General features: G+C 45.7%; 1 protein-coding gene across 5 annotated transcripts in view; it reads left to right on the forward strand.

Annotated features, from left to right (window-relative positions):
* Positions 1 to 26,422, forward strand: part of TSNARE1 (t-SNARE domain containing 1) — a 442,991-nt gene that overhangs the window by 223,149 nt on the left and 193,420 nt on the right. For all 5 annotated transcript variants that reach the window (XM_028736058.2, XM_077932694.1, XM_028736057.2 and 2 more), the window contains one exon: positions 17,714 to 17,881. In XM_028736058.2, the coding sequence (XP_028591891.2) occupies positions 17,714 to 17,881 (168 nt within the window). The remainder of the gene's footprint in view (positions 1 to 17,713; positions 17,882 to 26,422) is intronic.

Raw genomic sequence — 26,422 nt, forward strand, 5'->3', positions numbered from 1 at the left:
CTAGATTCCCTGCCGCTGCCTCTGCCTTCTCCTGCCTTGTTCCTTTTAATGCTTCATTACCATTTCCTCCTGCTGCTCATTTCCCTTGCCTTCATTTCTAGCTCTCCAACTCCCAGAGCACCCCGCCCCTGGCATAAACCCACCGGAGAAAGATCTAAGTTTGCACAGATTCCCCTTTAATCACCGTTTAACTTGTTAAAGCGGAATCTCGCCAGAGGTAAAGTTCCCCAACCTCTCCAGAGCTCCCTGGACATCATTTGAATTCCAATTAAATGTAGCCGAGAGAAATGTGCAGAAGGGAAAATATCCACTACAAGCAGGGAATCACATTCTCTCCTGGTTGCCCCCGCCTCATTTCCCCCTCTCCTCTTTAAAGGTCTCTCCCCCCCCCCTCTCTCTCTCTCTCTCTCCTCCCCAAGTATCAGAGCTTAGTGGTTTGGAGGGAATCCCCTGTTATGTAAGTGTGCATTAACAGGAACAGAAAACAGGCTGATTCCTTATTTAGATGGAGGGGCTGACGCAGCTCATATTTCATTTTGGGGTAGGAGGACTCTCAAACAGAAGATGATCTGTTTTGAAAACACGGAAGATCCTGGGTTCAGATCGCAATGTATATTCAACACAAAAAACAGCAACAATTTGTTGTTGACAAAGGACAGCTGGATATATGTTGTTGTTTAGACGTTTAGACGTGTCCGACTCTTCGTGACCCCATGGACCAGAGCACACCAGGCACTCCTGTCTTCCACTGCCTCCCGCAGTTTGGACAAACTCATGCTGGTAGCTTCGAGAACACTGTCCCACCATCTCGTCCTCTGTCTTCCCCTTCTCCTTGTGCCCTCCATCTTTTCCAACATCAGGGTCTTTTCCAGGGAGTCTTCTCTTCTCATGAGGTGGCCAAAGTATTGGAGCCTCAGCTTCAGGATCTGTCCTTCCAGGGAGCACTCAGAGCTGATTTCCTTCAGAATGGAGAGGTTTGATCTTCTTGCAGTCCACGGGACTCTCAAGAGTCTCCTCCAGCACCATAATTCAAAAGCATCCATTCTTTGGCGATCAGCCTTCTTTATGGTCCAGCTCTCACTTCCTTACATCACTACTGGGGAAACCATAGCTTTAACTATACGGACCTTTGTTGGCAAGGTGACAGCTGGACATATAGAGGGCCCCATTACCTTCAGTAGTTTAGGGCCTCGTCAAACCTAAATCTGGCCCTGTTCACGACAATCTCTACTCCTACTTCTGTCATCCTTCTCATTCTCCTTTTCCCCAAACTCTCTCTTTCTCCTTCTCCTCCTCCTCTTGTGTTGGGGCTCTTCCAAAGATAAGATTCAGGAGCACAGAACAATTAAGAAGACTCCTGTGACATATGTTTTCCCCTCGCTTTTTTTTATGTATATACAGCGCACAAAGTAATCTCTTGCATTTCTGCCTGTAACCATCCTATTAATGCTTCAATTGCTCTTATTGACATAATGATACCTTTTTTCTTTTTCTTTTTTGGCGAGGCTAACAATGTAAATATGCTGGAGGAACAGCCAGGGAGCGGAGATAAGACGATTCCGGCGCCCAGGGGATGCGCACGAGATGGGGAGTAATAGGAGAGCATTATGCATTTTGCTCATCAACAGTTTTTCAATAAAAGACGATTTCAAAATTGAAGCGTCTTTCAGCATATTAAACCTGGAGCTGGGAAGCAAATTGGAAATAGCAGGCAGGCTACCCTTGGTGGGTTCTTATTAGGGATGTTTTCTGTAGCAATCAACTATATGAAACTTGGTTTGATTAGAGGGGAGGGAAATGGGGGAAAGAGAGGATGCCTTAAAATAAGTTGTTGGTATTTTTTACCTGAGAAAGATTCAGGAGCAAACTATTGTAGGAGGGAGAAGGCTTGTAGCTTGGTGTTAGGGTCTATGCTTGGCATGCAGAAGGTCCCAGGTCAAATCCTGAGCATCTCTGGGTAGGAGAGCTGTGGAGAGCTGCTGCTAGTGTAGACAATGCTGAACTAGATCAGGCATGGGCAAACTCAGCCCTCCAGATGTTTTGGGACTACAATTCCCATCCCTGACCACTGGTCCTGTTAGCTAGGGATCATGGGAGTTGTAGTCCCAAAACATCTGGAGGGCCACCGAGTTTGCCCATGCCTGAACTAGATGAACCAGTGGTTTGACTTGGTTTAAGGCTGCTTTCTATATGCCTGGGCTTGAGTTAAGAAGGGATGCCAGCCTATATTTTTTGTAAGGTTTCTGCAGTTGTAAAGGTGATAAGGGTTCTGCCTGCTGCATAGGGTTGCCAAATTAGTTCTGTCTATTTTTTTTTTAATATACACTTATTAGCGTGTTTGTATGCCACTGTTCTGTCGTAGATGGCATTCAAGGCCACTAAACGCAAGTCAAACACGAGTCAAACAATCATCATAAAAGCATGAAACAGCAGGGAGGGAAACACCAGCAAAATGCTAAATTGCATCTTCAGGAACAGCTGGAACAGATTGCATGAATTGAGACAAGCCTAGCAGCCAAGGGGCCAAGCGGAAGCAATCGCCAGGTGATCAACAGTCCAATCCAAGGCATTTTTTTTAATGACTTTAAAGTGAACAACTTATGCCAAATGAAATAATGTCAAAGAATCTATTTACAATGCAACATTACACACTAGAATCAGCAGATAATAATTTAACAGATGTTCACCCTCTGCGATTGCAATATTATTTTGATTATTTCCTCCTCCTCCTCTTCTTTTGTAACAAGGTAAAGATGTACCTCTATTTATTTTCCTTTTGTAACCCCCCCCCCGCTTCCCTTCTGGCTTTCAGATGCAAAATGGTTCACATTCAGGACCACAGCCCTATGCACACTTACTTGAGAGTAAACTTTGCTTAACGGTGGAACTTACTTCTGAGTAAACATGCCTTGTATGCATTTGCTTTTTCCATTGTCTAACATTGCCTAGTTGTTAGATGGCATCTGTAACCATGAATGACAGTTTAGAAAACCCTACCTGTGAGAAAAATCGCAGCCACGCTTTTGCTTCTAAGTGCCCCAAATATGCACCCTAGTCTTTGGCAAAGCAGGTATATGGGTTAACTAAATGGGAAGTGTTAGCACAGGGTGAAGAACCAATGGTCCACCAGGTGTTGCAGAACTCCAGCTCCCATCATCCCTGTTCATTGGTCATGCTGGCTGGGGCTGATGGGAGTTGGAGTCCAGCAACATCTGGAGGTGCCTTCAGGTTCTCCATCCTTGCTTTGCTAGATCTCCAAGAAGGTCCCAATTTCTGGCCCTGTTGACACCATCCAGTTGAGAATGTGTGTGTCTCTCTTTCTTCAAAGGATGTGTAGTAAGGGTGTCTTTCCTCTCTACTCACCCAGCAAGTTTTGTTTTGAAGAAAATATTTATTAGGAGGACATCTCCACCCAGGGATGGAGAAAGCTCATGCAAGCAATCAGCCCTGGTTAACTTGAGTATGAAAGAGTCCTTGTCTCTGATGTAGCTCTCAGTCCTCCATTGTTAATGGAGAAAATCTGAGGGCTCCCTTGGGCAATAAACAAGGATACCAGCCAGGAATACCAGAGCAAAACAGCAGCCATTAGGCTTGGTCTTTATTGAAGACTGTTGCGACAGGACTCCCACCTGCCACCAGGTGAAACAAGATGGAAGCCCCGAACAAAAGAGAACCCAAACTTTTGTTAGCTGCTAATCCCCATATTACACCCCCCCAAACTACATCACTAATACATCATGGTTACATAATGAAAGGGGAGGTCTGGTGGCAGGAATCTGAGCATCCTGGACCCTGCCCCATGGTTCCCCTTGCCCTCCACCAAACACCCATCAAGTGTAACAAAAGAGATATTTACATTTCCCTGTTTCCCACCCAAGTTAATCACACCCTTTTGTCTTCGTCTGGGTTTGTTATTTCTGGAATGGCTACTTGTCTGGCACTCAGGTATCAGGATGCCAGGAATTATCACTCAGGCAGAGGGGTAGCTGAGTAGCTGAGCTCATATGTCTATATGAATTTCTGAAGTTTTCCCTGTGAACCAGTACATTTATCAGTGAATTCTTACATCTGGTATTGTGCACCAAAGGCCCTTTGAATAGATAGGAAGAAACTGTGATGAAGTGTTTTGTGGGGACAAGTCACAAAAGTCACAAAAGTCACAAAAGTGATTGTGCTGATTTTGGTAGTGGGCTGCATGTGCATGATATCTCCTGAAGGGGCAACCCCACCTGACCTATACATAAATTCCTGCAACACCATCAAATAATCAATCACTGTGTACATTACTACCCTTTAACCGCACATTAGAAGAATGTATCAGACACTCCAATGTCCTAGTCATCACCCTAAGGATGAACAGAGACGGGATGAATCTATCAAAGTTTTGAGGTTCTGTGATTTTAAAGTTGGCAAAGGGATGTCACAAGTTGGACCTTGTATTGGAAGTTGGAGGTATTGGGTGTGGAGACACCCAGGACTCGGTGGGCCATTGGCCCAATCCTGAAACATCTTCTTACGTTGTTAGTTCAGGGAAGATATAAAATGCTCAAAGTGGGCGAGCGAAAATAACACCAACTCCAGGGCTAGGAGACATAAGAAGCTAGAATGAGGATGCTAAATTTATGTAGCCTTGGGAGGAGGGTTTTTGCAGGGAAGTGATTGCACTCTCTATAAATACCTTCAAGGTGACAATAGACATGAAGAATGGGTAATTTATTTACAGCACTGGGTGACATGATATCCGTCAATATGGCCGAAAGCGGAGGATGGGGACATTTAGAGTTGAGATCAGGCCGGCGTTTAGCATTAGGACGCCCTGGGCATCAGGATAGATCCCCCAGGGGGCATGATCAAGGAGCGCAATCTCCCCTGAAGCTCCATAGCGGAGACCCATCAGTGGAAATAAGGTCAGCTTAATAACCCCGTGCCCGTGAAATATAAGCCAATTGTGATTTCAAATTATCTCCTGAGCCCCTGGTGCCAACAAATAAACCCTTATTTCAATGTTTCCCAAGAGAGCATTTAGATTACAGACAACTATACTGCAGTACACAACTTCCAAGTGGAATAATCAATACGAATTATAGGACGGGCACATTTTTCAAAGTCAGAAAGTGAATCCCAGTGTTGCTCGGTAGCTCCTGCTTGTCTAAACAAATTGGGCATGGAAAGGTGGACATGACAGTGTAGGTAATGTTTGTTTTTTTCCAGAGGGGTTGGTCCCCCACCCAATAAGGGTCACTTTGCCAAAACTTTCTTCCTTTCTTCCCTGCTTTCTTTTTGTGTGAGGAATACAGGCTGTCCACTTCTATATCATATTAATGATTATTTATTTGTTGTGTTTATATCCCCCCCTTTTTCCTCCAAGGAGCTCAAGATGGCATACATGGAGTTTCTTTCCCCCTCCTCAATTAATCCCCACAACCACCCTGTGAGGTACGTTATGCTGGCCTCCCAAGTTACCCCCAATGATCTTCATGATGGCCAAGTGGAGATTTGAACCCTGATCTTCCAGGTCCTAGTCTGGCACTCTAACTGCCACACCACACAGGCTCTTGATACAATATCCAGGCAATGTACAGCAGTCCCATAAAATCCCATAAAAGGCAACACAAAATAGTCATGATAATGTATCCTGATATGGAAACTGGTGATGAGGACAAATCCTAGGTGTGTATATTAGGTGGGATGGGGAGGATGATGGGGGAAGGTTGAAAGGAGCCTGGTTTGTATCTGGGCTTCTTCATCTCTCTTTGACATCCAAGTTTTCTAAGTGGGGAGGCGTCCCAGCAAGGCCCCAGTGAATCTGCCTTTTTGGGGACTTTCTCACAGTTTCTCATTATTCCCAGTCTCTATCTCTCCAAATTTCCACATCAGTCTGGTCCATCCTGATGAGGGAAGGTGTGTAGTGCAGCACCCAAAAGATCTCGGGTTCAAGCTCCGACATCTCTGAGTAGGACTGGGAAGAGCTCCTCCCTAAACCCTTGGAGAGCCGGTCGCTATCCAAAATACCGAATCGGATGGCCCTTCTTCTCCTTCTCCTCCTCCTCCTCCTTCTTCTGTGTGGTGTAGTGATTAAGAGCGGTAGACTCGTAATCTGGTGAACCAAGTTCGCGTCTCTGCTCCTCCACATGCAGCTGCTGGGTGACCTTGGGCTAGTCACACTTCTCTGAAGTCTCTCAGCCCCACTCACCTCACAGAGTGTTTTTTGTAGGGGAGGAAGGGAAAGGAGAATGTTAGCCACTTTGAGACTCCTTCAGGTAGTGATAAAGCGGGATATCAAATCCAAACTCTTATTCTTCTTTTTCTTCTGTGATCCCTCGTAACCAAGTAAGATTGTCTTTCATAAACACAGTTTTAACAATGAGTCCGTAAGTGACTGTGGAGGCCAATTCTGGATCCACACATCCTTCCACAGTGGGGACATTGGTTTCCGGGTGGGAGTTGATCACAGTGTGGATTTGCTAAGTGTACCTTCCTCTTAGCACATTTCTCCCTTTCATCCTGAGTTCATGTCTTCACAGCCCATGACACCTTTGGTAAAGGCTGTTCTCCAGTTGGAGCGCTCGCAGGCTAGTGTTTCCCAGTTGTCGGTGTTTATACTACATTTTTAAAGATTTGCCTTGAGAGAGTCTTTAAACCTCTTTTATTGACCACCAACATTAAACCTTCCATTTTTAAGTTTGGAATAGAGTAGTTGCTTTGGAAGACGATAATCAGGCATCTGCACAACATGACCAGTCTAACAAAGTTGATGTTGAAGAGCCTGACTTCTGATGTAAGTCAGGTTCCTGTGTTCCTGATCCTGCAGCAGTGGGGAATTGGGGTGTTGAAACGCTGCTTTTGTTCTCAGAAATGAGAACCATTGGGATGGAAGAAGTATTTTTGAGATCACCCTGGATCATCTCAAAGGTATCCTTTACAACTCCATGTCTGTGAAATAGTGATTTGGTGTTTTGGCTTTCAAAGAAAGAGCCACAAACCTCAAAGTGGGGTGACTTCATACCGTGTTGATTTCTCCTTGCCCCCATTGTATATCTCCCTATTTTAATTTCTAGGAAGATGCAAAACCCTGCAGATCAAAACCCAGAGTGGCAATCTTCCCCAAGCTTCTTCCGAACCTTATAAACAGAGAGTGCTTAATGTTCATTTTTGACCCAAGGCAGATGTCCCCTGTGGTGGGGTCTCACTGCTCTCTGAAGTTCAAACCAATGATATCATGACTTTATTGAGGGAGGCTAAATTGCAGGCTTCCTCAGTGAAGGGACATTGTGGGTTGCAGCACCAAGGGGAAAGATTTTTCACCCATGGAAGAAACTTAGGATCATGGGCGCCATGTTTGTAAAATGGCAATTTGGTGTGTTGGCTTTCAAAGAAACAGCCATAAACCTCCAAGTGGGGTCACGTTGCACCATGTTGTAGGTACAGTCGTACCTTGGCTCCCGAACACCTTGTCTCCTGAACGATCGAAACCTGGAAGTGAGTGTTCTGGTTTTCATTTGATTTTAGGAAGCCAAACGTCTGGCACAGCTTCCATGGCTTCCGCTTGGCTGCAGGACAATCTGGTAGCTAATCGGAAGCCACACCTTTGTTTCTGAACGGTTTTGGGAGTCATATGGACTCTCAGAATACATTCTTTTCAAGAACCAAGGTACAGTGGTACCTCGGGTTAAGAACTTAATTCATTCTGGAGGTCCGTTATTAACCTGAAACTGTTCTTAATGTGAGGTACCACTTTAGCTAATGGTGCCTCCTGCTGCCGCCATGCCACCACCACACGATTTCTGTTCTCATCTGAAGCAAAGTTCTTAACTCGAGGTACTATTTCTGAGTTAGCAGAGTCTGTAACCTGAAGCGTCTGTAACCTGAAGAGTCTGTAACCCGAGGTACCACTGTACAACCATACTGGAGTGATACTCTGTGTTTTTTTAGTCATCTAAGACAGCCAGAACGGTTTGCTGGCAGGTAGAAGACAACAGAGCCTCAGGAATTATTAGGATATAATTCAGGAAGCTGGGGAAATATTTAAAAATCAGCTGCTCTGTGATTTTATTTTATTTTATGGTCCCATTGACCAAAGATCTGGGGGGACTATTCACTTGGGTCATTTTCTGGGTGTGCAGAGGCTGCATGTTTCCCTAGAGGACCGCAAGTTTCACTCTGTCATGACATATGTTCATGTTGTGATTAAAATTTCTGCTGGTTAAATAAAACAGGCTCTTTTAAAAGAAAATAATAATAATAATATCAGGCTGCAGAGGGAGGAGGGGAGTGTTTATGCTTCTGCTCTGCTTTATTATTATTCTCCTTCACTCATGTTGCCGTAGGACCATCTGTTGGCATTGTAGATAAAGCCATCAGTTGAGAAGGGGAGGGAAGCACAGAGCTCTAAATAGACACAGGCGAGGATCTCTTTTAAGGAAGATGCTGGAGAATTTGCTGGAGGCACAACTGCACTGTGCCAGCATGACCATCGCTGCCTAAAAACGGCCTTGATTGCAGCAGCCATCCCATCAAGTGTCAGGGACTGGCTGGATGAAGAGGGGTTGTGGAAGAAGGCTGACCAGGAGCCCCACCCCCAGGGAAAGCACAGTGGGAGAGGATTTGGATCCTGGGTCCTGGTGATGGACAACAGGACACACCCCAGAGTAGGGGAAGAGCTGGGAAGTACAGGAGACTGGGAGCTTGGAGGATGAGGAAGAGGAGGAAACAGGCAGGTGCCCCAATACACAGTAAAAAAAAACAGGAATCAGCAGCCTTGCCACAGAGCCACACTGACAGCTTTTCTGCTGACAGCCTGCAAGCCCCACCCCAAACTTCCAGAACCAGGCATCTGATGTATGTCACAGAGCAGAGAGCCAGGAAGAAACAGAGAGGGTCTCCGTAGAACAGAGGGAGCGGCCTGACACAGAGGGAATGGGGGTACAAGACAGTCTGAACAACTGCTTCAACTAGGTGGAGCATATCTCAGAGGTCTCCGTATGTTCTCTGTTCTGCTTCTTTAATAAAGAATCTCCAAGCTAGCTGGTGTTTCCCTGTCTTTCCCTAAACTGCTAACATTCTGCTCTCCTGGGCAGCTCCCTTGACGTCCAATGGAGGCAAGCTGATTGCTGACCAGGAAGCAAAACAAGCAAAAAACCAACCTTCTTCCCTCTGGCAGTGTCCCAGAAGAACATGCCATGAGAGGTCCTGTATGGTGTAGTGGTTCAAGTTTTGAACTCGGAGCTAAGGAAGCAGTTGGGCATCGCGAAGCTCACCTTGGGCCAGTTGCTGTCTTCTCCTGGCCTAACCACCCTCACAAGATTGTTTTGAAGGAGAAAAGGGGGAAATGCATACACCACCTTGGTATAGAATGTTAGTATTTTCATTCTCCATTGCTATACAGGTTTATTAGGACAACTAGCCGTGCTTAGCTTTGCTTAATTCTGAAGGATGTAAGCAAAGAACCAAATACTTGCAGATAAAGTTATGTCATGCAAGGGATTGTACCCAGAGAGGATTCATCAATGTGTCCTACATGCCAGGTAAAGAAATACCTGTTGATTTGCTGTCAAAGGTTGTTAACAAAGAACAACTGAGTCTGTATGGAAATAGGCTGCAAATGTGCTATAGTGTACAGCAATGATGTCATTCTCCATTGCTATTGGATCTTGTGATCCACTTTGTGATAGGAGTGCGGGAACAGAACTAGACACTGTACTTCTGTCCTGTGTGCTTTTGTACTCTCTCTTGGTTTGTTTTCCCCCCAGACAGAGCAGACGTATGAAGCTGCTGCTCACACTAGCCATGTTTGTTGTTTTGATTTGTAAATAATGGAAGCTTTCAGAATGCCAGTGCCTCCATAGCCTCGCTTCTTGCTGTTACTCTGCTGATTCATTAGTGTGCCCATAGCTCCGCCGGAAGTGGGTCACTGGACACTGGGCGTCCCCGGGCTGGGCCATGGTCAAGGGGGCTGACACGTTCATAGAAATGCAATTTGATTGAGTGTTTGATTAGTTAAAATAAGAATGTGTGAAGAGCCCAGCTGGATAGAGCCGTCTCGTCTAGCATCCTGTCCTCACAGTACCCAAACAGATGCCCATGGGAAGCCTGAACACAGGACCAGGGTGCAACAGCCACACTCCTCTCCTGTGGTTCCTAGCAAGGTAGATAGAACCCATCCTCCTTGGTTAGTAACCACTGACAACCTTGTCCTCCACAAATTTGCCAGACCCTCTTTTAAAGCCATCAAAGTTGGCATCCATCGCTACATCTTGTGAAAGGGAAGTGAGTAAGCCTCGTTGACTTCATTTGGGCTTGTTTCTCAGTAGACACGATTAGGAATGTAGCCCAAGTTGGGAGCCCCCAGCGCATCTTATTTAAAAGAAGATTAAGCCAAAGAGGATCACACAAACAAGGACAGTCCCCCTCTCTGAAGTTGGTTGGGCAAACCCGTTTCTGAGGACCCCCAATCTTCCAGGAGAGCCCAGTGTGCAGAGATGAATTTGTAGCTGAAATAGCAACACACACCCCTGACATGATTGAGGAGTCCCAAAGGGATTCTGGAAAAATATCTGTAGCAGCTTCTCCAGTTAATTTTGTCTAAACTGCCAAACTGACCCACAAGAGACCCCGAGGCACTGTTTGCAGAATCATTTCCCCTGGGATGAAATAGAGGATAAGTCAGGACCCCTCTCTCCACCCTAAGACTGTCTTCTGATTCCTCTTAGCCTCTAATTCACCCTTCGGATGTGTGCTTTGCAATGCACGAAAATCCTTCATTCCAGTTAACAGTTTCAGTGAACCTGACTTAAGTGCTAGTCAGCATCAGTCCAAAGTGAAGTGCCAGAAATTGCCAACGGGAGCCAATTCTTTGACTTCCAGTAGGGCTATTTGTTGTTATGAAACCCTCTGAGCAATATGCAAAGCAAAAAGAGAGTGCGAGAAAGCAAATTATGCACAAAGACAAGCCCATCTGCATCCAGAATTAAGGAGCCACATCAATAAGGGGGGGGGGGATGTGTTCATCCATGCCTATTTTGCTGCACACCTCCTGAATTTTCATGCTTTAGCGTGAACCATATTTGATTATTTTGCTTTCTTTTAGAAAGCAGATTATTTTCGGCAACGAGAAGTTGTGAAGGAGGGGAGGCATAGATAACAGAGGAGAGACAGGGAAGTATTCCAAAGAGACTTTGATGGGAAGCCAGGAGAGAACAAGAAAGCTCTGGGCCATTGGCTTGTTTAAAAATGGATATGCAGCCTATCCAGCTGTTTGAGACTAACAATCAAAGCAATCAATGAATACTCATATCAATGCACACATCCCCTTTGGCTATTTTTCTTTATTGATTTATTTATTTTTCACTGTCTTTATTTTATTTAAATATTTATCGGCCACCCTTTTCATAAGAATCCGGGAAGGGAAAACTGCAGCAACTTTGATAAAACATTAATAAATGCATCAGGGGAAAATAAAGTTAGCTTCTTTCTAGCAAGTCAGGTGTTTTTGCTTTTTCCCATAAGGCACGGTATTGCTTTGCTCACCTTTCAAAATGGAGATGTCGGGGATTGAACCTGGGACCTTTTGGTGTGCAAAACATGTGCCTTGCCTCTTCAGCTCTGGTCCCCGCAGCAGAGAAAACCAAATCCCTACTAGTGGTGAGAACTCCCTACTGAATTTAGCCTAAAGTAGAACGAAAAATAATGCACATTTAGAACTAGCACAGCTCTGTTCATGCATCACCTTAGAATAAACCCTTAGTCCAACTTGCAGTCCTTTTTTGGGTGGCTCTCAGTGACATTTGATGCCCAGGCCTCCCACTTCCTTGCAAAGCCAGGTAAGCGAGTCACCAGGCTCTGGCAGGGTCCTAGAGCCCTCCCGCCTCCTTCCCAAACCCTAGTTAGCACTTTTCCAGCTTTGGGAAGGAGGTGGAAAGGTTCTAGGACAGGGGTCAGCAAAATTTTTTATCAGGGGGACAGTCCACTGTCCCTCAGACCTTGTGGGGGGGCAGACTATATTTTGGGAGGAAAATGAACGAATTCCTGTGCCCCACAAATAACCCAGAGATGCATTTTAAATAAAAGGACACATTCTGCTCATGTAAAGACACGCTGATTCCCGGACTGTCCACAGGCCAGATTTAGAAGGTGATTGGGCCAGATCAGGCCCCTGGGCCTTAGTTTGCCTACCCATGTTCTAGGACCCTGCCAGAGCATCGCACCTCCTTCTCAAAGCCTGGTGCCTAGTGTGGCAATCACACAGGGTCCCTGGATGTTTCACCGTCTATTGATCCCAGTGCCACCACTTTATTTCTCGCTGCCACCACCCAGGCCCTACCTGGTACAATACTGAGTCCAGTCAGTGTTAAATTGGAACATTGTTTATTTATTGCACTTTAACAAGCGTGTGGTTTCATAAATGGTATTGTTCAATTACATTCATGGGGTGCCTATCCAGACCTGTAACGTCCGCTACCTGCTCTCACTCACTAAACCACCTCTCAGATATTTACTTGTCTTCCTAGCTCCTAACTGTTCCTCACTCAGCTTATTTCGCTACACTAACTCAACCTCCCCACAGACTCTCTCCCAATCCACTCCTACTCCAACCAACCACCCAACTCCCATGAGCTCCTCAATGTACTCCCCCCTTTGCCCCTCCCAGAGCTGGTTTTATAGTCCCTCTGACTCCACCCCCTGGGTCCTGATTTGGTAACCTGTTTAACTATTTCACCTCCAGCACTCTCATATGCTAATGTCACACCTAGTATAGTTGGCTTTGGGAAGGCAGCAAGTGGGCTGGAGCTGGGGCATCAGATTTTGGCCTCGCTCCCCACCCCTGCAACAAGGCAGTGTCAAAGCACACTTGCAACCCACTTGGTATGAATTTTGGCTGTGTTGCCATAGGGCCACCAATATGACGCTCTCCAGGAGTTGCTAGACTGCAGCTCTCATCAACCAGCATGGGATCAGTCAGGGATGATGGGAGCTGTCCTTCAGCAAAATCTGGGGGGGGGGGGGTGTCACATTGGCTCCCCCTGCTTTTAGAGGATCCTATCCCCCAACACCACAATTCATATCCCTATTAGTTTTCAGCATTCATTGCAGTGAAGTCAGACCCGGCTAAGACAAATTACGCTCTGCGTGGCATGAAGTGAGACAGACCTGAGCATTTCATTCCAGGTTTCTGCTAACCTGGGGGCTTGACCTGTGCTTGTTAAAAGCGAGAGACTGGCAGCTATTAAAAGAGAGGGGAGGACTCCTCCTGTTCTCAAAACCCCATTCCCATCTCTCCCGCTGCAAAGGGTTTGCTCCTCCTTCACGTCTAATGATGGCTGCTTAATGAATTCGTGCAGACGTGGAGCACAGTGCAGTCAACGCTAGGGACTAGAGACATGGTGCAAGGAAGCAAATGAAAATGTAGAGGGAAGGTCTCCTCAGAGCTAACAAGCAGAGGTGGGAGGCAGTTTGGTGGAGGGAGGGAGGAGGTTTTCTGTGTCTGTTTCTCCCCCTGCACGTGCCAGAAGTTTAACTCGCAGGATAAGCTGCAGGTGTTCGCTGCGGCTGCTGAGAACGCGGGAAGATGCTTTGTTCTTCCTGCAGATTTCTCCAAGTCCTGTAAACTGAAACTAATAAATAGCCGTAGGGCTTTTTCTTCTTTACACCCCTTAACCTTCCAGTGCTTGTAAAAAGAGCTCTGCTCCCCCACTCATGATCTATGGAAGAGGGAGGGAGCAATTATCTCAGAGTTGCCTAACCTTCTTATCTGTCAAGAGCTGTTTTCACTCAATGCTATTCTGTTAGGGAGACACATTTGGGGAAGGTGATTTTGGAGCCAAAGGTGAGACAGGCTACATCCTCTCTCCTTTATTCCTGCCCTCCTCCCCCCACCAGCCCTATATCTCTCTTTCTCCCCTTACCCCTTCTCTCTGCTCTTTTTCTCTGCCACACCTTTCTCTCACTTTCTGACTTCTTGCTTTCTCCCCCCCCCCCATGGCACTTCTACCCCTTCCCCCTCCTTGCCATTCACAGGGATTTGCCCAAGGGCCACATGAAATGGGCTGAGGGCCACAGGTCGCCCACTTGTGAATTGTTGTTGTTGTTTAGTTGTTTAGTCGTGTCTGACTCTTTGTGACCCCATGGACCAGAGCACGCCAGGCTCTCCTGTCTTCCACTGCCTCCCGCACTTTGGTCAAACTCATGCTGGTAGCTTCGAGAACACTGTCCCACCATCTCGTCCTCTGTCGTCCCCTTCTCCTTGTGCCCTCCATCTTTCCCAACATCAGGGTCTTTTCCAGGGAGTCTTCTCTTCTCATGAGGTGGCCAAAGTATTGGAGCCTCAGGTTCAGGATCTGTCCTTCCAGTGAGCACTCAGGGCTGATTTCCTTCAGAATGGAGAGGTTTGATCTTCTTGCAGTCCATGGGACTCTCAAGAGTCTTCTCCAGCACCAGAATTCAAAAGCATCAATTCTTCGGCGATCAGCCTTCTTGATGGTCCAGCTCTCACTTCCATACATCACTACTGGGGAAATCATAGCTTAACTATATGAACCTTTGTCGGCAAGGTGATGTCTCTGCTTTTTAAGATGCTGTCTTAACCTGCGAGTTACCTGGATTTAACTATTCATAAGAATGTAAGAAGAATCTGCTGGATCAGGCCAATGACCCATCTAGTCCAGAATCCTGTTCTCACAGCAGCTGGGCTTTGGAACACTGGAAAACAGGATTTGAACACAACGGCTGCTGATCCATCTTTCCCCCAAACATGATGCATCAGGCAGCCTGATAGACATCCCTGGAACCTTGTTTTATCAAACTATGGTGGAAGCAGATGTTTGGTTGCAACTAGGGTATTCTTAATGCTGTCCTTGTCTCCAAGATCCTTTTCCTCTCTACAACTTCAGCCCTCACCCACCAATTTATTCAAATGTAAGAGGGAGGGAAGGCACCCCTTCCAGATACTAAACTCCTTACTCCTTATTCATGTGGACTAGGGATGGGGCAAAAACCCAAATCCATTCACACTTAAAGAAGGACCTGTCAAATTTGCGCTTTCCAAAATGCTATGCAAACCAAAATCTGCACTTCCCTGACTTTTGTGCTGCAGACAAGTAGCAGGTGCAGAAATGCATCTACAAGAGTAAAGCGTGCATTAAAATGCATATGCTTGTGAAACGAACATATACAAATTCTGTCCGAAACTATTTCAGGAATAACTTTCTGACAGTAAGAGCTGTTCTATGCTGGAACAGACTGCTGCAGAAGATGGACTCTCCTTCACTGGTGGTTTTATTCAACAGAGGTTGAATGGCCACCTGTCAGGGATTCTTTAGTCGTGGTTCCTGCATTGCAGGGGGCTGGACTAGATGACCCTTTGGGGGGGTCCATTCCACCTCTACAATTCTTCAGTTCTATGAAATAAGACACATTCACCGAACCCATCAAATAAGCCACACCAGGAATGGAAAGGCGGAGTCAGAAGTAATGGGCTGTTATTCTTGGATTTTAAGAACCTAAGCTTCCCATCACCTCTCCCTCCTTCTGCCTGAAAGATAATGCGAAAACAGTAATCACACTCCAGATCTCATCTGGAAAAGTGTTCAGAGTCCCAGGCCAAATGTTCTGCTGCTGCCTTGGACCTTCTTCGCCTGTAATTGCTTTGGGCTTCTGTTCAGTGCCTTGCAGCAGAAGACTCTCCCGGCGACAGCAGCGTGTGTTGGTTTCAGGAAAGGTGAGCTGGACAGGGATTATCCAGTCTAATGAAACCAAGCAGACTGTTCGGCTGCATGGCAGCTAGGCAAGCAAAATGTAGCTGCTATTCCGGCAGTTGTTGTTTAGTCGTATTGGAGCCTCAGCTTCAGGATGCTGTAGGAGATGAGACCTTGGCTTGATCCAGCAAGCTCTTCTTAGGTTCTTACGACAATGATGCTTCTGGGTACCAGTTGCTGGCAGTCTCAAGAGGGGAGGGTGCTCCTATGTTCTGGTCCTGCTTGCAGGTTCCTCATTAGGTATCTGGTTAGTCCTGTGAGGATGGGATGCAGGACACGATGAGCCATAGGCCTTCTGCAGGAGGCTCTGCTCATGTATTTATGTCCTTCAAATAGCACCTACAGTAAATCCCATTTTAAAATATATCCACCTTGAATTTGTTTTCTCCTTTTCTGTGTTCGTTCTCCTCCCGCAACCTCTGCTTTCCTTGGGAATCAAGCCTGTGGGTGGATGTTTGTTAATTTAAACCTCATACGGAGTAGAGAAGCAATAGCCTGCTAATGTAATAACTAATTTTAAATATGCATTGGCTCCATTAATAGAAAATCCGATCCCCTGTGAACTGTGGCACCCAGATGACTATTATGCTGGGGGAAATCTCAGTATTGAAACCTACATAATTATTAGTACATATATAATTAATGTTTACAATATCAGCAGAACCGGAGGTTTATAAATGCATAGCTTCACATACATATCTCAGTGCTTTGAGCTAATATATGTTGAAGGGCAGAAATGTATCAAATTGCCACGTTTTAATTACACAGTCTGCCCCTTTAAGGAGTGATTCAATTTTCCAGCATTTGGATTTGTAAACTCTGTTAATTTGTTGGTTCTCTTCCAAGTACTGGTGAGGTTCATTTTCTACTAACGCTTCGATATATATTTTTCCCCAAATGTATAGATCTCCATACATGACATATTTAATAACTGAGGGTCTGCTGTAGTTACTGATGCAGTGGTTGTGAGCTAGTTATGAAATCCCTAGTTCAAAGCACGGACGTATTAAAATGTCTTAAGCAAGTCACTGTTCTCTAATCACCAACATCCATTTGAATCACAGAGATCCCCTTTCCTTACAGAAGAAAAATTGTATTTCTGTGTTGATATCTGGGGAGGGCGGGCAGGGTGGAAAGAATGATGGGAACAAAATTCTGCCTCTCCACAGCCACCTCCCAAAGTATGGGGGAGTTTGTCAGGATTTTATTCCAGGACAGAGAAGGATTTGGGGGTTCTTAAATCTTTCTCCTCCTTGGAGAGGCCGGCTTTTGCTATCCCTGTCCCACACATGCTCATAGCAATGCCTGAATCTGGAGAACAATTTTGGCATCTCTAGTAAGGCTGAGATAGTGTAAGAAAGTGGCGGAAAGTACTTTTTCATGCAGTGCCTAGTTCAACTATGGAACTAGCTCCCACAGGAGGCAGTAATGGCCACCATTGGATATAGCCCATAGCTAGATAGATCTTCCTATATAAATAGAAATGGAATGCTGTCATCACGCGGCCCCTATTGGAGGATTTGTAGTGTCTGATCGCAGTCCTGGACTTGCATGAAGTCAGAGCAGGGGAAGGGAGCAGGGGAAGGGAACAACAGAGAAGGCAACTTTTAAACAGCAGAGGTTTGAGTAAATCAGGGCAGAGGTACACAGAGGGACAGAGAGGGTATGAGGGGCATGAAGGCGCTGTGAGGATATAGGGGCTGCCAATCAGTGTAGACAATATTGAGCAGCATGGGGACTCAGTATAAGACAACAGCCTATGTCCAATTGGTTGTTGTTTTGCTACAGCTGTGTCAACCCTCTTATTGTGGAGTAATGTTTTTTTCTCTCTGACATGATCCTCCTTTGGGAGTCATAGAATCGTAGAATTGCAGAGTTGGAAGGGCCCAATCCAATCCAACCCACTGCAATGCAGGAATCTCAGTCCGCTGTTTCTAAATTCTGCTATGTTTTCTCCACTTCAGCAAAGTCCCAAGACCCCTTTCTCTAACCTGGCGGATGACGAAAAGATCTTCAACGGCGGAGACAGCCTGTGGACGGAACAGAACCAGGAGCATGCCCTGCTCTCCGAAATCACAGAGGAGGACCTGCAGGTCATCCGCCAGCGAGAAGAAGCCATCCAGCAGATCGAGGTCAGTCACTGTCATTGCGGGGAAACTGGAAGCCTCCGAGAGTTCAGTGCTCCAGCCCTGATGGGGTTTTTGGAAATGTGGAGGAATATTAAGTGTGTGTGCAGTCCTTTGTGGGAATCCTGCTACACTGAGAAATCCTCAACCGTTAGGGGTTTGGGAAATACGCTTGGCTGAGAAATAGTCCGATACAGTTCTGCTTGGAAGCTAATTTGGACTGTGAAAGTGCCTATTGGTGTGGTGAAAATTCAGCTCAGGGATCTTGCCAACAGAAAAGCAATACCATTAAAAAAAAAAATGTTAGTGCTTAATCAGCAGCCATTAGGCACAAAGATTACAGTGGTACCTCGCAAGACGAATGCCTCACAAGACAAAAAACTCGCTAGACGAAAGGTTTTTTGTTTTTTGAGCTGCTTTGCAAGACGATTTTCCCTATGGGCTTGCTTCGCAAGACGGAAACGTCTTGCAAATTTGTTTCCTTTTTCTTAACACTGTTAATACAGTTGCGACTTGACTTCGAGGAGCAACTCATAGAATGCGGTGTGGTAGCCTTTTTTGAGGTTTTTAAAGCTTTTTGAGGTTTTTGAAGCTTTTCCAAAACTTTCCCGACACCTTGCTTCGCAAGACGAAAAAAATCGCAAGACGACAAAACTCGCGGAACGAATTGATTTCGTCTTGCGAGGCACCACTGTATGAGTTTATATACTTGGTCTGCGCAGTGATTTTAATTTAAACAGGAATCTGTAACACAGAACCAGCCAGACACTGGCCTTGCTGGTGTTGTTGCTGTGTTGTGTTTTATGAAATTTCAGTTTCTTGGGGCCTGTTCCCTAAAATGCCACTTTTGTACTGAAAATCACAACACACACACATGAAACCTGTTGTTTGCCACCAGGGATTCTTTAGCAATAAGCATTCCAGATTTTTATATATATAAAAAATCTTTTCTTTAACTGACTGGAAGCTGTGTTGATGTAAGTGGTTTTACTACTCTTTTTACTCTCAGCTTTTATATATACATTAAAAAATGTTGCCTAGCTGCCTTTGCTTTGTTGTTAACTGCCTTGAGCTTTGGGGACATTTTGGACTTTTTAGTTTAGAGGAAAGGTGAGCGAGAGGTGGCAGTGCAGAAATTTATAAAGCTCTCTTGTAACACTACAACTCATGGGCACCCAATGCAACTGGATGTGGGAAGATTAGGACAGAGAACTGAGGTCCTAGTTGAACTATGGAACTTGTTCCCAGGTGTGGCAAAGATGGTCACCAACTTGGGAGAGAGCTATCTATGGCTACTAGCAGGAATGGCTATATTCTGCCTCTACAGTTGGAGGCCTCAGCACTCCTGAAGACAAAGTTGCTGGAAACCGCAGGAGATGAGTGGGATCTTCTTCTGAGGTCCTGCTTGCAGGTGTGCTGGGGCTGGGGGTAACCCATGAAACTGTGGAGTTTGGAACTTAAGAGGTTAAGTTGTTCCCATGATGCCACAACATTCTGACGTCAGCTTTCGAAGCTGGGAGGAGTTTGGGAGGAGTTTGCTGTTCCTCTCTGTGCTGTGAGGGGAAAGGACGCAGTTTGTCATGGCTGCAAGTAGTCCTGGATTTTCCGGAGAATTGTTGGAATAAACAACTGTAAATAGACAAACCTGTACTCTGTGTGTTTGTCAAAGGACGTGATAGCTTTCCCGCTGTGTTAACTCTGCTACGGCGTGACTGGAGCGGCAGAAGGAGCAGAGGCGCTCAGAGGAAGTGTGCCGGACCTGCTGGATCTGCCATAAAGAGCTAATTGGGGATCGTAAATCCAATTAGCGGGGTCATGCGTAATCAATCAACTTGATTGGTCCAGCGGTCCAGGACCGGTCCAGAATCCAAAGGTTCCGCTAGGAGTCAGTCCAGCCAAGGCAGGACACGAGGCAGGAAACCAGGCAAGGACAGGTACAGGCTCTCAGGCAGGATCTGGCATACAGCAATGTTTCTCCCGCAACCTGGGGCAGGGTCTGACAGCCTTTTATCTTTGTCAGGGTGACAGCCGGTCCTGATCCCCCAGTGACTCACCTCCCTGTTTCGCCTAAAGGTGAGCACTCCTCCTGCGAGTACTCAGGTCTCTCCTTCTCTCAGACCTTAGTCTCTGCAACTTGGGAGATGTTGGTGGGTTACTAGACCCAGGGGCCGCCTCAGCCTCCCCTGACCCAACAGGTAGTGGAGCAGCTGTGAGTGATAGCCCAGCTGAAGGCAACAAGGGAATCCCCGCATCTGGAGCCAGGGCAGGCTCAGGCCCCTGACTTGGCCCAGCTGGTGTTTGTTGCAGGGGAACCTATGCAGGCTGGTACTCTTCAGGATCAGGCCCCAGACTTGGTTCAGATGATGCCTGAGGCAAAGGATCTGGTGCAGACTGAGTCTCCTCTGGTTCCAAGTCTGAGCCCGAGTTCCAGGCCATCACAGCAGGCTGCTCACAGGCATCTTGGTTAGCCTCTGTGAGAACAGGATGCTGGGCCAGATGGGTCATTTGGCACGATCATATGAGCTCTGCTGTATAGAACTGTACATACATCACTATGATCTCCTCAACATGCTTCTGACTTTCCTTGTAAATCCCCAACGCCACCATCGGCACCCGCAGCTCAAATGCAAAAGCAACGCTTGTATACAAACATAAATAATCAGGAGCTTCCTTGTACTCTCACGGCATCTTGGTCAGCGTTGCCAGTATTTGGAATGGCACCACTTCCCCAGGAGGGAGATGTTTCAAGAAAGGTTGCCCACAGTTCAGGGACAGATCATTTGTTTTGTGTTCAGGGTCTCCTCTCTCTCAGCCCTTGACATCTTCAGGGACAGGTATCTCAGGTAGAATCACCTGGAAAAGACCTCTCTGCCTGTTAGGTTGGAGAGTTGTTGCTCTAAGTAGTGGTGATGGTGCTGTTGTGTTCAGGTCCTTCTTCTTTCTACATTCTCCCAGTTGGCCACTGGTCTAGATGTTTTCCCTTTCACTTGATCCAACAAGGTTCTATTGATGTTCTTAATGCTGGGCTCCATCAACAAATGGTGAGGCTTTGCAAGAGGCAGCTCTGTATGTTTTCCACACCCGTTATTTCTTTTATTGGAGATTCCTTGACTCTTTCAGGAAGTGGTGGACTATCTGTCAGGCGTGCGTGCAGGAGCCAGGTCCTGTGACCAATAGGACTTTGCAGGACTGGGGCCTTCCTAAGTTTGTTCTGAAGAGGCAAGGCGTGGCCTCACAGGTGAGGCCGATGGGTAACTCACAGCACCTGGTGGCAAGAGCTGGGAAGGGATATAAGGTCAGCATTCCCCTTTGGCTCTTCGCCACAGCAACACGCTTCCTGCCTTGTGTGTTTGGCTTCTTGCTTCCCGATCCTTGAACCTCGGCTTCTTGACTCCCTGCTTTTTGATCCTCGGACCCTTGACTTCTTGACTCCTTGCTTCTTGATCCTTGGACCCCTGACTTCATGACTCCTTGCTTCCTGACTCTCGGACCTCTGGCTTCCTTTCTTCTGGACCCCCATTCCTGCTCCCACCCCACCATCTTACCCCCGGTCCTGACGTCTCCTGCCGGGACTTCAATCGCCGGGGAACTGAACCGTGACCCTATCCTTCATTGGAGGTTTTTCAGCAGCAGTTGAATGATCACACATAATTGATTCTTTAGTTGAGATTCCTGCATTGCAGGGGGCTAGACAAGAGGAGACTGAGGAGATATGATAGCCATCTTCAAATATCTCAAGGGCTGTCCCATGGAGGATGGAGGAAGCTTGTTTTCTCCTGGGTAGGACTCCAACCAATTGCTTCAAGTCATAAGAAAGGAGATTCCGACTAAACATCAGGAAGGACTTTCTGACAGTAACAGCTGTTTGAAAGGTCATTCTATCTTCTTCATTGGAGGCTTTTAAGCAGCGGTTGGGTGCTCATCTGTCTTAGAAGCTTTTGTTGAGATTCCTGCATTGCAGAACTAGATGACCCTTGTGGTCCCTTCCAACTCGACAATCGTATGATTCAGTGGTCCCTTAGATGTTGTCTCTTGGCAGCATGCACTGAGCTACAGCCACTGCCCACACCTCCAGCTAACCAATAGGACAGCGGTTCTCAACCTGTGGGTCCCCAGATGGTGTTGGACTACAACTCCCATCATTCCTGAGCTCTGACCTTGCTAGCTAGGGGTGATGGGAGTTGCAGTTCAACAACATCTGGGGACCCACAGGTTGAAAAAGGCTGCAATAGGAAGACAGACAGGAAAGTCTGCTCAAAATTTGACTCTCTTCACACCAAGCCATCTTCTGGTCTTAGCATTAAGTGTTGGGAACCCTGCTATTTCCAGTGTCTTAAACCGTAACAGAAGCCTCCCAAGGAGACTTCAAGCAGCACATTTATTTCTGCTGCCCTCCCTCCCATGCTTTCTTAACAGTTAATGGGCTTGAGAGGATTCCACCCCAATAGTGTTTATTATTATTATTATTATTAATAATAATAACAACAAACATCATATTTCCAAAACAGGAGCTGTAAAACACCTATGGCCTTGAGATGATTTCTCCCGCTAATCATATTTATTTATTTATTTATTAAATAATATGAACAACAAGCATCCTATTTCCAATACAGGATTTCCAAAACACAGATGTTGCGAGGCTTTCTGTCTCTTCTTCTGAAGTGCACCCTGTGTTTTTTCCTTACTCCTTCCTTTAACCCCAGTGTTGAATGCAAGCAACTAAGGGAAAAATAAGATGTTTGTATATATCTCTCTCTCCCTCTCCATGCAGGGCTTAAACTGCAAATGAACTCTGCGTTAGGAGTGCACAATAAATCACAAGATTGGATTAAGAAACATAGTCTTGCGCCTCTCTAATTGGATTAGGCTAATTGTTTCAGGGTGGATTTGGGAATATTATTAGTGCAGCAGGAAATGTGATGTTATCAACACCGTTAGAAGACCATAAACGTTCAAACAAGCCGCCTGTTGCCAGCCAGTTTTCAGCAGGGAAGAGACACGGGTGGAAGCGGAGATGAGAACTAGGCGTGATTTAATGTTGTAAACAGCAGCCTTAATTCAGCTGATGGGAATTATATGGGGCAATGGATCTCTAATGAAGCTAATTTTATGGTGGTGCTTATCTCCAGTGCTTAGAACTTCATGGAGTGTAAAGGTACATACCTGGAGGTGGTTGTTGACTCCTTGCCCGCGTGGACATCCCACTGAGTTTGATAGGATTCAAGCCCAAATAAGCATACATAAATTTACCTAAGATAATTACAGACCCTCTGAGTGTCCCTATTTTCCAGGGACAGTCCCAGATTTACAGAAGCTGCCCCGGTTTCTGATTTGATCATGGAATGTCCCGTTTTTCCTTAGGACATTGCCATTTTCATCAGAGAAATGTTGGAGGGCATTTCATCGGAGAAATGTTGGAGGGTTGGAAATGTTGGAGGGACACGGGTGGCACTGTGGGTTAAACCACAGAACCTAGGACTTGCCAATCAGAAGGTCGGTGGTTCGAATCCCTGCGACGGGGTGAGCTCCCGTTGCTCAGTCACCTTGGTCATTCTTCTCTGCGCACGTTCCAGCTTGTCAACATCTTTCTTAGACCATGGTGTCCATAACTGGACACAGCACCCTAGGTGTGCTCTGTCCAAGGGAGTACCATTGCTTTGCTTGATCAGGACACTTATCACCACATATCTTTCAATATCTTAAAGGGGGGGAAAGGTGATATAATGAAATTCAGTTAGAGAGGATTTGAAGAAGTCAGTTATAAATGTTAAGAGAATTAGGTATTTGAAGAAATAATTTTTCTCTGTGTTTGATTTTGTTATATTGTGGTGTGTTTTTCTGTGTTGTGTGTTTTGTTGTGGCATTTTGAGATAAATGTGGAAAATCAATGAAAAAAATGGGGGGGGGGAATAAAGGGGGAAAATACATGTACAGTCATACCTTGGGTTGCGTTTCTTCGGGTTACAGACCCGCCGAAACCTGGAAGTACCAGAACGGGTTACTTCTGGGTTTCGGGGGTCGCGCATGCACAGAAGTGCTAAATCGTGCTTTGCACATGCGCAGCGGTGCTAAATCGCAACCCATGCATGCACAGATGCGCCGCTGCGGGTTGCGAACGTGCATCCCTCACGGATGACGTTTGCAACCCGAGCATCCACTGTATAGAGATTTTGGGGGTTTGCAAGAAAACATCACCTGAATTTAGTTGAGTATTTGCTGAGGAGGCAAATAATTCATGTACTTAGCGCACACGCATTTCCAAATGACTGGCAGCTCTGGCAAGGCTTCTCCCAACGTGCTGTAGATATGCTGATGTGCTTTGAGGCAATTACCGTTAGGAGCAGAGGGGGGTGAAGTAACATCAACACATGGCTAATGTTATGTCACAATTGGCTGACAGACAATCAGAGCCAGCCGCACTGTGCTATTGCAAACAGCCCCATAAAATATGTGCCGTCTAAATGTTTATGCCCCCGAATCCAAACACTGTAAAATGTTGGAGCTCGTCCTGCAATTTATTCATCGACTGCCTTGTGGAAGAAGGAGAAGAGGAGGAGGGAAAAGACAAAAAAGAAGAGAGCAAATAGAAGATGCTCTAGGAAAGGAGATGCTAGAAAGAAAAGGACAGAAGACAAAGGATTATATAAATGATAAAATTATACTGCCAACAGAGAAAGGAGGTAGAGCAGAGGTAGGCCCAATGGATGATTTTGGACTACAACTCCCATCATCCCAGGATCCCTGCAACAAAATGTTGCAGCGCTGAGAGTCCCTGTCCACTGTTACATTGAATCAGCCAAGGCCTTGTCTATTGTGTCCCATTCCATTAGCCCTCTCACCTGGTTTTCCATTTTATATGAGCTTCTCTTTTTTTTATTGAAACAAAAACTTTATTACCTTTTCAAAATTTACAAAGAAAGAATAAAAAGAATAATTTGATCCTCAGCTACGTGTTCTAAGATAAAAATAGTTGTTACCAAATATATGGTAAAAGTATAAACAAAACAACAATAAAAAGGGGGGAGAGAAGAAGATCAACACAAAACGACAAAAAACTAGAAAACAACAACAGAAAAACAAAATTACTTTTCTTCTACAAATATTATTTAGGAAGTTCAAACCAATATTTGAATATTCTGTACACAATGTCTTTCATACTGTTTAGAGTCCCTTATGGTTTTGTTGACTTCTGTCTATCTCTTCGCGGTTTCGACTCAACTATTCCAGTTTAATAATCTGTGTTTTGTTGTTTATCCAAACAATAGGAAGACTCCCCCCTTTTCTGTGAAATTAATCTAAACACAACCAAGTATTATTACTGGAATCGTATTTATTCAGATAATTTTGGAAGCATTCCCATTCTTTTTTGAACTTATCTACCGACCTTATGGGACACAGGTGGCGCTGTGGGTTAAACCACAGAGCCTAGGACTTGCCGATCAGAAGGTCGGCGGTTCGAATCCCTGCAATGGGGTGAGCTCCCGTTGCTCGGTCCCTGCTCCTGCCAACCTAGCAGTTCGAAAGCACGTCAAAGTGCAAGTAGATAAATAGGTACCGCTCCGGCAGGAAGGTAAATGGCGTTTCCGTGTGCTGCTCTGATTCGCCAGAAATGACTTAGTCATGCTGGCCACATGACCCAGAAGCTGTACGCTGGCTCCCTCTGCCAGTAAAATGAGATGAGCGCCGCAACCCCAGATTCGGCCACGACTGGACCCAACAGTCAGGGGTCCCTTTACCTTACCAACCTTATATGAGCTTCTTGTAGCTCCTGAGCAACTTCAGTCCTCATAAAGGAGTCCCCACTTTCCTTCCTTTTTTCATACTGTTGCAGTCTGTGGAGTGCCCCCAAGACTGTGGTTACCTGCCTCTTGTGCCCAGGTGATGCTGTTTTGCCTATAGAAGCAATAACACTCACACCTGAGCAAGGAGTAGCACTTCTGAGGCAGGTCTGAAAGCTGCCCCTGGTGCAAAATTTGAATGCTCAAGTGCCCCCCATTGTGTTACCCCACTAATGAAAATATCATAGTCACCACCAGTTAGCTACGGGGCTGAGTTGAAGGTTCTGTTTTTGGAGCACAAAGCCCCATACAGCTTAGGACCAGAATACCCAAAAGACCATCTCTTATCAGTTATGCATTTGATGCCCTGAGCTCCTTTGGGAGGAAGAGTGGGGTATTAATTCATTAAACAACTGCGCTGGAAATGGAAGATTGGGCAAGGCTGCCCGAATGGTATGTGTCCAAAGATGGAAAGTCCCAGTGAAAGAAGATTGGCAATTAAAATTGACGGAATACACAGAGCTGGCAAAATTTACCAGAAGAATAAGAGATCAAGATGAGAGACTTTTTTAACAGACAATTTGTTGAATATATGAAGATAAATTGTAAATAATTAAAAATGTTAGCAGGATCGACATAAACTCGAGCAGTAAAAAAAAAAAAAAACTTATAGAGAGTAAAAAGATTGAATTTATAAATAGGTTGGAATTGGTTGTGCATAAGATTGTGACATAAAATAAGGAGCCACAGACAGGAGAGGACAGGAGAA

The sequence above is a fragment of the Podarcis muralis genome, chromosome 8, assembly GCF_964188315.1.
Source record: "Podarcis muralis chromosome 8, rPodMur119.hap1.1, whole genome shotgun sequence".
NCBI classification, from domain to species: domain Eukaryota; kingdom Metazoa; phylum Chordata; class Lepidosauria; order Squamata; family Lacertidae; genus Podarcis; species Podarcis muralis.